Raw genomic sequence first — 17,523 nt, forward strand, 5'->3', positions numbered from 1 at the left:
GCTCTGAAACCCTCCTGGGAAGATCCTCTACATTCCTGGGGTGAATTCCATTTTTTGTGGTGAAACCCTTTCAGCCAACAGGTTTGGGCACTGTCCTTGTACCCTGCAGTGGTAGCAATCCAAGCTGTGCTTGGATTAACTCTTATGTGGGTTGGAGAGGGACCACAAACCCTTCTGGTGACCCACCTGTAGGTGACTCTGGGTGGCCTGATGGCCTTGGGTCCTTCCTGATGCTCCAGCAAGGCAGGCTGGGGTCTGTTCAGGGCAGCCTCACCCACAGCTTTGACTCATGAATACAGTTCTTACTGATTTCCATCTAATTCCCTCCAGGAGAGCCTATTCACCATCAATACACACAGGTTTAATGAGTAAAGAAGAATTTACATCATCATTACAATAAGAATCAGCTGGAATCTGGCCTGGCCAGGACAGAAACCACTTGACTGAGGAGACTCAGCTGTAGGGAAAAGACAAAACTTCCCAGGGAGTCAATCTTTGCACATCAAATGACAACCAGCAGCACTCGAGGGGCAGCAGTGACCAAAAAACCCTCCCAGAGCATCACGGAATCACCTGGAGTTGGAGAGGACCCACAAGAGCCCAGACACCAAATCTCCTGTTCATTCCTTTAGGGAAGGGGGCCACCTATGGAGCTGTGATTTGAAATGCTGAGGATGAGCCCTCAAAGGGGACAGAGATGACACGAAGGAAGTTGACCCTCTTCTTGTAGTGCCCGAAGTAGCGCAGCCGGTACACGCCGGCCTCCGTGCCAGCCGGGATGTGCCACTCAATGGTCACGTTGCTCCGGCCACGGGTGCCTTTGCTCCAGTAAAACCTGCAAAACAGGCCCAAAACTGCAGTCAGCAAGGAAATCCAGGTTTCATTGGAGCTCACTGTGTGCCACGAGATAAAATAAACTTCCCAGGAGCGTCATAAAGTCCTCACTGTGCAGGGGCAGAGCTAAACTGAGAGGCAGAATATTCACTTAAATCACAAAATCTATAATTATTGAGCTCAGGACTTTTGGCACCCATTCCCACATCAAAAGCCCGTTTTCTTTTACAGACTCCTTGTGCAAAAACCTTTCTGTTCTAGCCCCAAAATCTGCAGAGAATGCTCATCCTTGAAACCCCACACATCATCTGGACACGAGGGATTTTTCAGCTGGCTCTGAGGGAGCCCTTCTTGGGAAGCTGAGGAAGATTCACCTACAGCTCTGGAAGGTGTCACCAGCCTTGCTGCTTTGTGGATACTTTTCCAGAAGGCTGACATCTCCACCCTTCACTTTTCTTTCTTCCAAACTTTTATAATTTTTTGTCTGTCTATTCTGCACAGCACATCTGGCCAGTTTTCCCTGTGAGTCTCTCCTGTTTTCTCTTTGGCATCTTATTCATCCCCACAGTGTGCCAGAGCAATGAATATAGGCTAGGAACAAGCAGGACCTCAAACCTTCTGTAATTCCTGCCCTTCCTTCTTCCTTTCCCAAATTTGCAAGCCTCCATTCCAGACTCTGGAGCCAAGGGGAACACCAGTTTTGCCAAAATAACCCCCTCAAGCACGAGCTGATCCTCCTCTGGAGAGCATCACCTGCAGGGCCAAGACTAACCTGGGGCTGGGAGCTCTGGAATGAAGCTTCACCTACAGCTCTGAAAGGTGTCACCAGCCTTGCTGCTTTGTGGATATTTCTCCAGAAATCTGACACCTCCTGCCTTCACTTTTCTTTCTTCCAAGCTTTTAAAAATTGTTGTCTGTTTATGCTGCACAGCACATCTGGCCAGTTTTCCCTGTGAGTCTCCTGTTTTCTCTTTAGCATGTTATTCATCCCCACAGTGTGTCAGAGGGATGGATATAGGCTAGGAGCAAGCTGGACCAGAAACCTTCTGTAATTCCTGCCCTTCCTCCTCTCTTTCCCAAATTCCATTCCAGACTCTGGAGCCAAGGGGAACACCAGTTTTGCCAAATTACCCCCCCAGATATCATCTGGAGAGCATCACCTGCAGGGCCAAGACTAACCTGGGGCTGGGAGCGCTGGAATGAAGCCCTTCAGGTTAGACTGGAATGAGTCCCTGGATTCTGTGGGACAGGGAAATTGCTCAGGGCACCCACCTGGTGTCCCAGGAGGCGTCGTTCAGCACCACACGCCAGCTGCTGGAAGTGTTGGAGTATCTCTCCACCGTCAGGAAGTTATGCTCAGTCTGGAACAAAAACACCAGAGTCAGGACAGACACTGAAGGGACAGGCAGGTCCCACCTTCTGTGGCACTTTAAACTGGATAGGGACTCTGCTTCCTCATGCTTTACTGGCAAATGTGGGAATTACTGTTATATTTTACTGCCAAAGCACAAATTTAAGCTGATAAACAATGCAAAGAATTTATCTGTAGGAAGAAAATAGGCAGTCACAATGTCCATGCAAGGTGAGAGATGGAATGAATTAAGTGCTTTTCTAATTTCCCTTTGTTTAGTTAAAATAAAGCAGCAGGGTGGTAGGATGGGAATTAGAGGCCAGGTTTGTCCTGGATACCAGCCTGGCCTAACACATACAACTTCAATAATATAAAGAGATCATAAACAGCCCAAATTCACTTTGTTGCCCCAAGAGCTTGCTGGTGGTGTTAATTCCCAAAGCACAGCTCTTCCATCTTCCTCTGGTCTCCCAGCAAAGAAAAAAATCAAATATCCATTTGATATTTGATCAAAATACCCAAATATCCATCAATCCCAAACAGCCCAGTTCCAGCATCATCCCATCAATCCCAAATACCCCAGTTCCAGCTTCAATCCCAATCACCCCAGTTCCAGCACCATTCCATCAATCCCATCAATCCCAAACACCCCAGTTCCAGCATCCTTCCATCAATCCCAAACACCCCTATTCCAGCATCATTCCATCAGGCTGAAACCCCAATTCCAGCATGATTCCATCAATCCCAAACATCCCAATTCCAGCATCATTCCATCAATCCCAAGCACCCCAGTTCCAGCATCATTCCATCAATCCCAAACACCCCAGTTCCAGCATCATTCCATCAATCCCAAACACCCCAGTTCCAGCATCATTCCATCACACTTACTGCGTTCTCTGCAGAGTTCCTGGGGTTTGCACCCACAAAAGTCACTTCAGCAACTTCTCCCTGGGTGTGAAATTGAGATTTGCATTAAAGGCTGAGCAGCACATTAAGAGCATCCTTTGAAGAGCTCATTTGATGTATTTAAGGGTGGGTTGGTTTTGTGGTGTTTTAGTGTGCTTGGTTTGTCGTTGCTGTTGTTTTAAATTATTTATAATTCGACTTGTTGCAGCAGCAGTGGGCAATTTGTGCTTTGAACTGCTGCTCTGGGCCTTGATATTCCACTTGTCCTGTGTGCTGGATGAACTCCATCACTGCACATAGAAAAGGGAGGAAATAAGGGAGATTTTTCAGAATGCCTCCCTGCCTTACTGCAGGGAGTAAGGAGACAGCAATGAGGTGAAACTCTTGCTCTGAACATCTTATCTAAATGCTGAGCATCGCAAACAGAACCATTTCTGACACTTTGATTTCATTTCATTTACATTCCACGGCAAAGGCATCAAAGGTGACCTGACTGCTGCTTGTAAAAAATCCCTGTAAAATATTTGCCTACTTCATCAACTGCTATTTTGTTTTGAAGCAGAAGGGGAAATCTGCTTTGTGCTGAGTGAGGGGCTTTTATTTCCCCCTTTATCCACCCATTTTATTCCCATTCAGTGCATGGGCATGGAAATGCTCTGTCCCTGCCTACCAGAGACACGAAACCTGGTTTGGTCTGAGGGCACCACAACTCACTGGCTTGTGGGGTGAGGGGCAAGAACTTAAAGGCAATTTCTCCAGCAGGTTTTAGGGCTTCCCTGAAGCTCTCACCTCTCGATACTCCGGTCTCACTTCTTCCAGCACATCCCCAAAGGTTTTGCCGGCCGGCGCGCTCTCGACGCTCAGAGAAGGCAGCAGGGTCAGGCTGGTTACGTTGAAAACTGGGGGCTCTGGACCAGGGGACAGCTCCTGAGTGCCATTCTGGGAGAGGGAAGATGTGCTTGTTAAACATCCACCCGAACAGCCAGGATTCCCTGAGGAACCACAGCTCTGCCTCCCAGCCTCTGCTGGCACAGATTGTAGGAATAATAAAGTGAGCGTGAAAGCAAAGCAGAGGAGCACAGATCCAGCTGTGCTCTGCCTGCAGGAATAATCCCTGCAGGACACCTGCTGCTCCTAAACCCAGCCCCAGAACATCCCAGGATATTCCTGCCCACTGTTCCTGCCCATTTCACGTGGTCACAGTGGTGATGGGCACTGCCAGGTACACCAAAACCACAGCAGGTTTATTTCCCTTTTGGTAGAAAAGCAGCAACTTCAGGCTGTGCTGAAAGGTTGGAGGTACTGATTTCCTCCTCTTTGAGCTGCAAAACCCCCAGAATTTCTCAAGTGGTGTCAGGGCCCCATTACAGGAATTATTTTCATACCATTTCTCAAGGCGGATTCAGAAGAGAAAGCACAGCAAGTGGCCTCAGTAAGGAACAGCCACCACTGACTTAAGATTTAGATGTCCCCAGCAGCCTGTGGCATGTAGGAAATGCTGCTTACCAGAGCAATAGCCTTGGCCAGGCCCCTGTACAGCTGGATGTAAGCAGAAAGGGTGTGTGGCCCATAAATAGTTGAGGCAGCCTCGTATCGTTGAAGCTGGAAAGGACAAATTTGGGAGAGGAGGGTTGGGAAGGCCCCTGAGTGGTTTGCACATCCCATCCCAGCCAGCTCAAGATCAGCACTGGGTTATTTATTCCCTTTCTGATAAGGAGACAGCCCCAAGAACTTGCCAAAGTATTTCTGCTGCAATTTCAGGTTCCTCCTCATTCTCCAACCTGCTGCAAACAAGGAGGGCCTGTTTGCTCTTCCAGTTTTTACCCTCTTTGCTCTTCCAGTGAGCACAGTTTTTACCTTCTTTGCTCTTGCAATTAGCACAGCTTTTAACCCTCTTTTAAAGGCCCATGATACAACTTGCCACCCCTCCAACTTTTTGGAGTGGGATTCTTCCAACCCCAGTTCTTCCAAACTTCCCTCCTGGTTCTCCCTGCCCGTTTTGTGGCAGAGGAGGAGAACTCTAAACACACATAATTTCACATGAATGATTAGCCCCTGGAGCCAAAAGGTGAACTCACTTAGACAGATTCAATCCCCAGTTTTAACATTTACCTGGTATTCCTCATAGGTGGCGATGTAGTGGGTGTAGACATTGCAAAGACCTGCAATCACAACGTTCATCCCTGGTGATCCATGGGAATCAAATTCCTAAGGAAGGAAATAAAACCCTTACCTTGAAACAAGTGCTTAATGCACAACTATATTGGGTTTTTTATTGTTGATATATTATTATTATTATTATTATTATTATTATTATTATTATTACTACTACTATTATTATTCAGGACAGAATACAAAGTTATGGTGGGAAGGGGGCTGGATGCCCAGGAATGCAAACATACAAGAGCAATTTTCCTTTTTTAAGGTCACCTATTCACTCTCCAAAGAAAAAGAGGACAAATGGCCTCACATTCCAGTAAATCTAGGGGGGGGTTTTTTGGAAGCTGATGTCTGTATACTCCTAAAAAAATCAGGGGTGTAAGTATGAGAAAGGCCCAGTGAATTGTGGAGACAGCATCTGGGATTGGGATTTTATTTAGGCTGCAACCAGGATGTGTCAATCAAATGGAAAAAATACTTTTGCCTTTTTTTTTTCAGTTGTTCTAATGTTGCAGAATTCTGGTAGGGATTAAGGAGCTGAGCCCCTCCATCCCAGAGCCAAGCTCCTGCTGGCATCAGTTGTGCCTGGATCCCTGTGGAATTGCCTTAATGGACTGAAACCCGATCAGTGGCTGTTTTGGGGAGGATATTCATTCTTCCTGCCTGTCAGGAAGCAGATGGAAAATCTGTCTGAGGAAAATGGGAGAAGGAAACATCTGTGGGACACGAGCCCCGTGAGCCCAGCTGGGAGGAGAGGAGGGAAGAAGCAGGAGCTGAAGAGAATAGAGTTCCAGATGTGCTGAGCTCAGGGGAACCTCAGCTACTCACCCTTTGAACAGCCTCCCGCAGCCTGCGTCCAGACATGGTCCTGGGGCATGGAGGGAACAAAGTCAGGCTCCAGAATCATGGAATCCCAGAATTATTGAGGCTGGAGAATCCCTGCCAGCCCCTGGAGTCCCAGCTGTGCCCGGTGCCCACCTTGTGCCCAGCCCAGAGCACTGAGTGCCACCTCCAGCCCTGCCTGGGACACCTGCAGGGCTGGGCACTGCAAAGCTCCCTGGGCAGCCCCTGCCAAGGCCTGAGCACCCTTTGCATGCAGAAATTGCTGCTGCTGTCCCAGCTGAGCCTCCCCTGGCCCAGCCTGAGGCCCTTTCCCCTTGTCCTGTCCCTGTTCCCTGGCAGCACAGCCCGACCCCCCCTGGAGTTGGGATCTAAAGCAGGAATTGCTGGCTGGACTTGCAGCACTCACCAGGAATTCCCACAGCACTGCCCAACATCCTTTAAAAGTCTCTGTGCTCAAGTTCAACCAAAACACCTGAAAATATTTCACACCCATCACCACAGCCAGGGAGGGGCTGGAGGCACCCCAGGGCAGGGTAGAAATAAAGGTATTGGAGATAAATCATGATCCCATTTAAATTTGCATCACTGCACCACCAACAGTCAGTACAATTCATCCTTGGGGCGTTTGTGGTGCCAAAAACAGAATCAAAGCTAACAAATTCCTTTGGTTTCCTTGAAGCTGCATTTTGTTGCAACCAAAACGATTCAGGATGCCTGTGTGCATCTCAGTCATTCTCAGGGTGAGTCTGGGGACAATTCTGAGCCTGCCCCCCTTTCTACCTGCAGGCAGAACTGCTCCAGGAGGTTGGAGGGAAATCTGGCTGCAGTAAATGCAGCAGGAGCCAAGGAATACCCACGTGAACTCCCCGGGCACAGCGAGGATTGCCAGGGACCCGATGGCAACAATCTGCACATCCACGATGTCGGGGTGCCAGGGGTGGGGCCACGTCATCTGAGGGGGAGGAAAAAGGGCATATAAATACTCTGGTTTAGTAGAAAATAAATAATCTGAGGTGTTTTCCTTCCTACAGCCATCATCCAGGCAGATACATTTATTTATTTAAATGTACTTGTAAATTAATTAATATATAATATATAATATATAATATATAATATATAATATATAATATATAATATATAATATATAATATATAATATATAATATATAATATATAATATATAATATATCATATATCATATATCATATATCATATATCATATATCATATATAATACATTATATATAATATATAATATATAATATATAATATCATTACTATACTATATATTATTAAATATTATATATTTTTGTTATAATATATTTATATATAATTTATTTGTAAATTAATTTTTATATATTATATATTATATATTATTTTATTACTAATATATAATATGTATTATTACTATTATATTATATATTATTCAATATTATATATTTTATTATAATATATATTTATCTAAAATTTATTTGTAAACTAAATTTATTTGTGAAACACGTGAGAACGTGTTTTACCTTCATGCGATGTCTGACCCTAAGAGTCACATAAGGCACAAGTGAATACTATAGATAAGGCAAAAAACCCTAAATAAGGTGTTGCTAGAGGGGCAAGTTTAGGGAAAGTGGGTAAAGGTCAGGGTAGCGCCTGGAAACCTTTCATCTGCATGGAAAAAGGATAGAAGTGGGATTGGTGAGGAGATGAAAAATCCCATTCCAGTAAGCCAAAAAATGTTTTTTTTTTTCTGAGGAGCAATTTGCTGGGGGCAAACCATGAATGACAAAAGCTTGTGAAGCACATCAGAAGCAGAAGCACATCAGAAGCAGGAGGGCTGCCAGAGCATCCCTAAAATGTGCAAAAGCCCTAAGAATAAAGTGTAATTTACTCTCAGTAACACAATCCTGCATGGAGGAGGAGGAGGCTGGGAGGAGCTGGGGCCTCTTTTGGGGACAGCTGAGGTGAGGAGCTGATGGAACACGGAGTGACAGCAGGGAAGCTTTTAACGAGGCTGGTGAAAGAAATAACAATGAATTTCCCTACGCAGATGGCCTCGTTTAAGTGCTCTGAAGAACCCTGGACTTGATCCCTGTGCACAGCAGCAGCATCTGCCTCAGTGCCAAGGGAGCATCAGGTGGGAAAAGGGGCAACAATTTCCAGTTAGAGTTGTAAAGCAGAGCTCAGAAAACACCAGGCCATGCCCTGAGCATGGGGATGGGCTGGATAAGGGGAGCAGCAGATCCCAGGCAGCCCGTGCTCCATCCTTGTTCTTCAGCAGGCATCCCAGAGCTCCCTGACAAAGCCATGAGGGATTGGGATCCCTGACCCCAGCCCAGTGACCCCTGCACCCCCCCCAGGTGTGTCCTTACCTCTCCTGTGTTGAAGAGGATGGGCTTGGGTTGGTGGCAGGCTTTGGTTTCGTTCGAGGGCTCTCCCAGCAGCTGGTCCCGGATCTGATCCCAAAACGGGTCCCCTTCCACTGAGCCTTGAGGGGGAAACACCTTTAAACTCTGTTCCTCAGCTGCCCCTGCAGCTCTCAGACACTCCCTGCTCCCAGGGAAGGAGGACAAATGAGCAGGACAGTCCCAAACCAGCTCTTTCTTCTCCCTGTTCCCCATCCCCTTGCTCTCCTTCCTTTGGCCATATCCTTTTCCCAAATGGCCACAGACAAACCTGCAAGGTTTGTTTGGTTTCCTCCACCTTCCCAATTTGGATGCTGTGAAGTGACTGCAGGGCTGTCAGTCCATCTGGGGGATGCCCCACTGGGATTTGCCCCAAATTACCTTGGGTGAAGTTTAAAGCCCCCACTCCGTCAATGGTCCCCGCAGCAAAGCTGTGCCCCAGGGCTGGTTTACAGGTCTGGACCTAAATCAGGAGGGGAGAAGAAAAGGAAAAAGAGACATTTTCCCTCACTGTGTCAGGTGTTGATGCAGGAAAAAATGGGACAAAGCCCATTTTCCCTGCTGGTGGCAGGTGCTGCTGGGGGAACAGGGGGTTTCCTGCTGCTCTCACTGTGTGTGTGGCGTTGAGCTCCACGGACACGTTGCTCATGTTCACCCACTGGTGGGCTGAGCTCAGGGGTCCTGTCACCTCCTGGGAGGCCTTTTCATACAGCTCCTAAGGGACACATGAGGTGGAAAAAAATCCCTGTGGGACAAGCGGTCAGGAACAGCCGTATGGATATTTGCTCATGTTAATGTGTGGCCACATTTCCCTTCACAGAGAAAAGCAAGGCACAGTTCTTCCCAAGAATATTTCTGAGATTCACATTCTCTGAACCTCAGAGAAAGGAAAAACAATTCTTATCTTGTTTGATGTGCCTGTGTTTGTGCAGAAGTAGAATGCAATATGGAGATTGTTTATCCAGAGTGATGGGGTTTTGTTTCCTTGTGTGTGTTGGGACTGTGGGGTGACAGCCACGAGATTCTGTGCATTATGTGCAGAGTTGAGTGCTTGGCAGGTTCAGTTAAGATGTAATGTAATATAGTGTAATATAATAGAGAATAATACAGTACAATAAAGTAATTATTAGCCTTCTGATAAGATGGAGTCAGATGCATCATTCTCTCCCCTCGTTGCCTGCAAATTCTATATTAATGCAAATCTCTAATTCCCAAAGTCCCTTTGTTTCTGTCACCTGCAAGCTCTCCCTGTCTCAGGGAGGGAGGACACTTCTCTTTTACAGCTCAAATATGTTGCAGCAGGATGGCAACTCCCCCTGGTTGCATTTCTCACATCTTAGACCAAGCAGAAAAAATCTTTTTTGTGAGAAAGAAGTTTTGCTCTACTCACTGCCTCGAAGTGCTGCTGGTATTTACTGCACTCCTGACAGCTGACCCACAAGTGTTGTGTGGTGGTGTCTCTGAGCTCTCTCAGGAGAGTTTTTCCCATCATGATGCCTTTGAGATGAATGGGAGGGAGGGGGAGAGGATGAGAGGGGACATCCTCATCATATCCCAGTGAGGAATGCTGAGATCAAAACCCCAAACCAGCATTTTCAAATGACAACACCTGCAAGGATGTAGCTAAATAAAAGTATGTGTTTTAAGTCTAAATTCATGTTAAATTATGTTTTTAGGTCTAAATTCTAAATTTTTAAGTCTTAATTCTAAAATATGTTTTTTAATTCTAAATTTCCTCAGAAGTGTTCTACCTGAGGAAATTTTTCCCTACCATTAAGTTTTCCTACACTGTCCTAACAAATTCCAGGCTCTGAAGTCCTCTTGATTCCACAGCAGGCAGAGGCATCACCAGTTGGTTGCAGAGCTCATTTACCCAATAAAAACCAAACCAAGGAACTTTAGAGTGATTTGAATCTACAAACATTCACCAAAGCAGGTACAAGACAGATAGACTATGGAATGTAGGAGATAGAATATGGAATATCCAGAGGGGAGAGATCCATCAAGCTGCTCAAATGAGCATGAATTCCTGTCATAGCAGCACTCACACACACTCAGAAAGCAGAACATCCCTTACCTTTGCTTTCAAGTAGATGTTTTGCCCTATAATCCTGGTGCTCTCAAACATATCCTTCCCGGGCCCCTTGGCCATGCACATGGATGCCTGTTGGGAAATTTGTGTGGTGATCAGTGATTATGGAGAGAGCATCTGGCACAGCCAGGCTGTGGGAACTGAGGGCTTCTTGCAGGCCACATCAAAATTAGCCACGGGGTTGCTACACTCAGGTTAAATTTGGGGTGAACAACCGGAAAATCGGGTGCGCGAGGGACAAAGCGCGGTAAATTCCTGGAATGGCACCCAGGATGGCCCAATAAAGGGGGATTTTTTACTTTTTTGTGCCCTCCCCATGGCCAGTGGTGAAGCAGAGGGTGGGGAGAGGTGGGACACACTCACCCCTCCGATGGGACAGGTGCTCTGGGGGTTGTCACACGACTCGCCCGTGTTGGCGCAGAAGGGGCCCCGCGTGTTGGGGGACACGTCTCCCAGGTTGGACGAGGCAAAGGCGGCCACAAAAGAGCCCTGCCAAGGACAGAGGAACCAAGCAGGACTCTGGATTATTCCCAAAGTCACTGGGAGCTCTGGACTGGGGGTTCAGGCACATCCCAGGAGGAGCAGGGGAGGACTGGATGCACACGGTGCCATTTCAGGGGGAGCTTCACACCTCCTGGGTGTGCAGTGTTTCCTCCTCTCCCTCTTCCACCTCAGCTCTTCCTCAGCTTCTCATGTTGCTGATCAGATGTTTATGGGTCATTGGAGCACCTGGCACAGGATTTTTTCCCTTCCAGGCACTCACCATGACTGATTTATGGGGTGAGAACTATTGGAGCTGACTGCAGGGGCACTTCAAGGCTTGAACACTTCCAGGATTGGGGCAACCAAAACCTCCCCAGATTTTAATCAAAATAAATCTGAGTTATTCCTCCAGTCTGAATTACTACCACTGATTATAGTTTGGAAAGTCAAGAACACACTTTCCAATTTCCCTTCTGAAAAAGGAAATAAATCAAAGCAGTCACCACAGTCCTTATGTTCCTGTGTGTCCCTGCTGTCCCACCTGACCCCTCCCTGTCCCAGCCCTGTTTCCCCCATTCCTTTGGGTGCTCCCACCTCTCCAGGGAGCATTCCCTTGTTCTTCTCCTGCTCAAACAGGTAGGAGGCATAGCCCACGTTGTCACTGTTCACCAGGTGGTTGGAGTTGTTCATGCTCACCGGGTGCACTGCAAACCAGCTGAGGAGGAGGTCAAAAGTGAAATTAAAGTGAAATTACAAAAGTGAAAATGCTCTGTTCACTCTATGCAGCAGCAATTGACCTATTGAATTTCAATCCTATTGAATTTTCCTATTCCAAATTTGTGGGAATTTTCTTTGGGAGAATACACACAGAGACTCGTAGTGCTTAGGGATGGATTAACAAGAGTGGAATATTCCCATCCTGTCCCTTCCTAACCAGGGGGACTGTAACAATCCACACCTTGAGACCACAAGAATTTGTCACTGTCATTATCAGGGCCACCAAGAGCTCCTTCAGACCCGAACTGACTCTTGCAGTAACCCATAATTCTATTTTGCAGAGATTTTTATATTCAAAGAAACCAGGAGGAGTCAGTGATGTAAAAAAAAAAGGTGGGAAAACAGAACACCTTCATTCCTACAAAAATAATGAGGGTGTGGAGAAAAACCTGCTGCTCTGCTGGTCAGTACCTGATGAGGCCTAGCTCATGTCCTTCCATATCCACCATCTTCAGCAGCACCATTTCTTTATCCGTGTTGGAGGAATACCTGGATGGGAACAGAGCAGGGAAATCCCATCAGTCAGGGCTGTGCTCTGATGCTCTGCAGGTTAAATCCCCTCTAGGCTGAGCAAGGATGTGAAAAGGTCATTCCAGGTACCACCAGCACACAGCAAGGCCTTGGAGAAGCGCCTGGACCCAGGTGGGAAGATGAGGGGACAGCTGTGGTTGTCACTGTCCCCAGGCACTGCTCCTCCAGGGAATGGAGAGAACACTAATTCGTGCACCAAGGATGGCACTTCAATGCCCTCTGACTCTTTATTTGTTAAATAAAGCACAAGGTCACATCCTTGACCAATTCCTCATGCTTGGAGAGGGCAGCTACAGCTTTCAAGCCCTTTTCAAGCAGTTAATTTCTTTTCTCCTGCCCAGGGAGGTTTTACCTGTTCCGCTCGGACTGCGGGTTGGCGAGGTAGGAGAAGGGGCTGCGGTTGATCTGGCTGTTTTCTACTGTGCCTCTGTTTATGAAGAGCCTTCCTTTCTTCATGTTCTCATGGGCAATATCTATGCTCTGCAAAGTAGCAAGACAGGCACTGTCAGTCTGTGGGAGGTTATCTGGAAAATCTCTTTCTTTCCCTCCCTGTCCATCCCCAACCCTTTCTTGTAATCTGAGGGTGCTTGCTTGGGATTTTTTCCTAAACTCATGTAAAATTCTCAAAAATTACGACAACGTTTTTAAACTACCAACAGCTGTCTCTGAAGAAAGGGTTGGGTGCAAATCTCCTGCTTTTTGAGAATACAAACAAGCAAGCCCACCTCAAAGCAGGCTGTGCCACCCCAAACACCCCAGCCAGAGCTGCGCTGGGCACCAACACCCTGAAATGAGTGACACTGACCTTCACAATGCCATTCACGATGGACTTGAGGGTTGGCTGGATGAGGCCCCTGCTGGTGATCCAGAACAGGGTGTACTGGAAGTACCCCCCGGGCCCTGAGTGGGTGTGGGTGCCGCTGAGGATGACGTTGTCCTGCCGGTACAGCTCGCCGTACTTGCTGCGCAGCTGCTTCAGCACCTGGGCGGGAGAAAGTGCTCCTAAAAACCCCTCCTTGTGCTCAAAAACACCTCCATCCATCCATCCATCCATCCATCCATCCATCCATCCATCCATCCATCCCCCTCCTCACCCTTCTGCTTCCGCCTGGCACAACAACGGGCTTGTAGCTGTTGGCTTGGCAGGAGGCTCAAAATAGGAATATCTGGTACAAGACCTTTATATCCAACCCAGAGCGCATCCCAGATCATCCCAGGAGGATCCACAGTCCTCCAGCACCTCCCTATCCTTGTCACTGCTTTGTAATGAAGGGATGGGACTTTTTTTTGGGCTAAGAGCCATTTATTGCTCAGATAAACATCAGTCTCAGAGGCTGTGAGATTTTAGAGGAGCAAGCACTTGGCCATAGCTCAAAGTAGTCAGAAGTCTCTTCATTACAAGGCAACATAAAACTTTCTAACCCAATGGATAGATGCCACAAGGTTTATTTTGCTTTTCTAACCTACCACCTTTACTTCACTTTTGCCCAATGGCCTTCTGCCACACTTATACACATATGCTTCTATTATAACTTCTAAACTCTCAGCTCACTCTATACAACCACACCCCTACATTATAAACCTTTCACCATCTTATCAATGTAGTTTTCTACATTATAAACCCTCCACCATCTTATCAGTGCAGTTTTCTACATTATAAACCCTTCACCATCTTATCAGTGCAGTTTTTCACTTACTTAAGGCATATTCTTACTTACAACTGTGGAAACACAAGTTTATGGTTTTTCTGCTTAATATCTGTGTGTTTTATTTTTACATCAATCCAAACTTCTCCCAAGGCAGCAGATCAAACCCTTCACTGTCTGTGGAAGTTTCTATTTTTCTGATTCCCATCCTTCTGCTGCATTAGAGGCACCACAACAATTTAGTTGTGGTTCCAATGACCTCCTGGTAATCCTCCCACTAGCAGAAGAGCAAGCAAAGCCCAGCCTCATTTACTGAGCTTTTCTCCAGCAGAGACACCATCCCAAGAGTTCCCAAAGATTGCTCCCAGCCCTCGCTTGCAGCCCCCGGTACCTCCAGCCTGACTCTCTGGGACACCATGCCGATGTCGGCGCTGACGAAGACGACGCGTCGCGAGCCCTGGGGCTCTGCCACGATGAAGGCTCGGCTGTAGAGGCGGGACAGGAGCCCCCCGCCCACCTGCTCGGGGTTGGCATAGCCCATCTGCAAGAGAGGAGCTCGCTGGGCATTTCTGTTGGTCACGGGGACTCTGAGACACGTACGAGTCTCTTTTCCCAGCCCGGCGGTCGAAGGAGGAGTCAGGATTCCTCTGTTCTCATTTTCCTCACCAGGTTTCCTCTTTTCTCGTTTTTTGTTTATTGTTTCTTATCTATAATATTCTGTCTCTGGCCTGCTGAGGTCTGTTCAGCAGGTCACACAGAGGCACTCTGACTGCCCTCAGAGGAGATGTTGTCTTTTATACTAAAAACTACATGTACATTATTTACCATAACTTCCCAATACCCATCACCAATGTTAGACAGTGAGCTTCTACTCTAAACCAATCCAAAAGTGCCAACATCACCCAGAAGATGGAGGCCAAGAAGAAGAAAAAATAAGGACAGGCCACACCCAAATTCCTCTATCTTGAGACCGCGAGCTCCCATTCTAAAAACCCCAAAAATCTATTTTTCACCCCGTGACAAACTAACTATTATTCTACTTAAACTCTCCTGACTTGTAATTCTTCATAGAAGGTTGGTAATTTTTTTCATGGGTCATAAACAAAGGCACAGGTGTCTTGGGCTCTGTGCCAGGGTCTCTGAGCCCCCTGGCAGGGGCTGGAGCCATCCAGGACAGCCAGAGGGATGTCCTGAGTTCTGACAGAGCTCCATCATAAATATTGAGCCATTTATTCCTCTGCTTTTTCCGTGGGGTCATTCAACAACTCCAAGCTTGCCCTGCATTCCATGGAATGGTTGGGCTTGGGAAGGGGCCTCAAGGCCCACCCCCTTCCAACCTCCCACCAGCCCACATTGCTCCAAACCTCAAGGAAATCTCAATTTCTGTTTGAAGGCAACGCACATTTGGCAAGGCAGAGGCTCTAAACAGGAAATCCTGCCCAAAAAATACTCCCAAAGGATGAAAAATATCAGTATTTCAGCAACCCCATGAGGAATTCCCCCAACTCACCAGAGGCACCTGTGCCACAGGCCCCGTGCAATCAGCTCTGCCAACACCCACCAAGTACTTTGCCTTCTCTGCTATGTTGTCGATGCAATCTGTGAGAACATCAAATGGCAGATCAGGGAACACACCAGCAGCACAACTGGGCACAGAGGAGGCCAAAGGGCTCTGGCTGAGTGCTCTGAGGGAATCTCTCAATGTGCAGAGGCTGTGAAGGCCCTGGGGTGGCAAGGCAGGCATGAGGAACCACCCAGGGATCTCTCCAGAGGGCCCCTGGGCTGTGTCTGATGGGAGGAGATGCACAGAACCAGCCCAGCACTCCCAGTTAAACCCTCCCAGCCCACCAGTACCACACAGGAACCAGGTCCAGGTGCTGTTTGACACAGCCAATTCAGCTCAGCTGTGGTAAGAAAAAGGGATGGTGTGTCAGGAGCTGTTGGGAAAGGACTAGAGGAGAGAGACATCCAACACATCCTGTGTCCAGTGCTGGTGCCCTGGTCTTCCCCCCAAAAAACCACAGTAGAGCCAGCTGAAGCTCAGAGCTGGGAAAAGCAGTTCTGAGCAGTGATTCCCAGGCAAATGGTGAGGAAAATTTCTCCCAGAGGAGATCACATCTCACCCCAGCCACCAGGAAGGTGCAGGAATCCTTCCAGGATGGGCAAACCCGTGGAAGAAAAGCCATGGATGGCTATCAAATCATAATCAATCAGAAAAGCTATCTGCATGGCAGGAAATCCCAGAGCCACAAATCACTGCAGGCTGAGATAACACTGTGGGAAAACATGAAATATTTCTGTGTGCTTGCCCTGTTCCCACAGCCCTGCCCAGGCAGCTGCTTTGGGATCAGGGGATGCTCTTTCTTCCCAGCCTGGCCTTTCACTTGGAACACAGGAGAAGGGAAACACACTGGCCACAGGCTGATGCCACTTCTGTCATTTAAAATGGCACCAGCCAACTGAGACACCCCTTTAGAAATATCCTTCCTCCTCCTCCAAGAGCTCTGACACAGAGGAGAATCACTTATGCAAAACTCTGACATGTTATAGCCTAAAACCATGAAGTTTTGAGTTCCAAATGTGAATTATATCCAATTTGAGACCAAAATCTGGAAGCTGGAAGGTCCCAGTGGTGGGATGTTGAGTCCAGCTCCTGACACCTTCATTCCCTGTGCCTGGGGATGGGCTTGGAGGAATCAGGGGGCTGTGATGGGGCTGGTCAAGTCCTGGGAGTGAGGGGCTCTAGCAGGCCCAGAGAGGGAAGGGAGGATGGAAGGAAGGGATGGATCCCTGCAAACAACCCCAGCCCACCCCGGGGCTGTGCATCCATGCCCAGAGCGCTGCTGCGGCGCTTGGGTGGAAGGAGCACGAGCTCGGTGGTGGTGACAGCTCAGCAGTGACCTGGAGACCTCCACCTGTCCCCCCTCACTGAAATCCTGCCCTGGGCACCCCTGGAGCACAGGGCTGGGGTGGCTGCACTTGCCATTGGTGTTTCTGGAGAGGAAGTGCAGGACCAGCAGCACCACGGTGAGGGAGATCATCAGCACCAGGCACACGATCAGGATCAGCTCCAGCCTGGAGAAGGAGCACCGGGACCTCTTCCCAGCCATGGTGGGGCCGCTGTGGGAGCAGAAGGGAGCCCGTGGGACATCCCAGTGAGGGGCACATCCCAGGCAGAACTCACATCCACCCTCACAGAGCTGTTTGTTGTCGCGGTGGTGTGAGGGTCCCCAGGAGGAGGGGAGAGAATTTGGCTCCAAGTTCTCAGAAGGTTGATTTATATTATATTATATTATATTATATTATATTATATTATATTATATTATATTATATTACTACATTATATTATATTACTATGTTACTATATTACATCACTATATTATATATACAGTATATATATATACTATATATACAGTAATATAGTAATATTACTATATTACTGTATTACATTATTATAGTTTTATATTATATTATATTACTACATTATATTACTACATTATATT

General features: G+C 47.5%; 1 protein-coding gene across 1 annotated transcript; it reads right to left on the bottom strand.

Annotated features, from left to right (window-relative positions):
• Positions 1-506: 506 nt before the first annotated feature.
• Positions 507-17,130, bottom strand: LOC132076305 (putative neutral ceramidase C). The gene is made up of 20 exons (XM_059477315.1): positions 17,004-17,130; positions 15,531-15,619; positions 14,412-14,561; positions 13,180-13,356; positions 12,727-12,854; positions 12,255-12,332; positions 11,661-11,781; positions 10,947-11,072; positions 10,569-10,655; positions 9,102-9,206; positions 8,873-8,954; positions 8,459-8,574; positions 6,952-7,046; positions 6,080-6,119; positions 5,204-5,299; positions 4,598-4,693; positions 3,881-4,030; positions 3,074-3,133; positions 2,107-2,195; positions 507-835 (listed from the first exon to the last, which is right to left on the bottom strand). Exons 1-20 carry the CDS (start codon positions 17,128-17,130, stop codon positions 646-648), a joined length of 2,202 nt encoding a protein of 733 aa, XP_059333298.1. The 3' UTR covers positions 507-645.
• Positions 17,131-17,523: the final 393 nt, after the last annotated feature.

The sequence above is a fragment of the Ammospiza nelsoni genome, chromosome 8 (genome assembly GCF_027579445.1).
Source record: "Ammospiza nelsoni isolate bAmmNel1 chromosome 8, bAmmNel1.pri, whole genome shotgun sequence".
Classification (NCBI taxonomy): Eukaryota; Metazoa; Chordata; class Aves; order Passeriformes; family Passerellidae; genus Ammospiza; species Ammospiza nelsoni.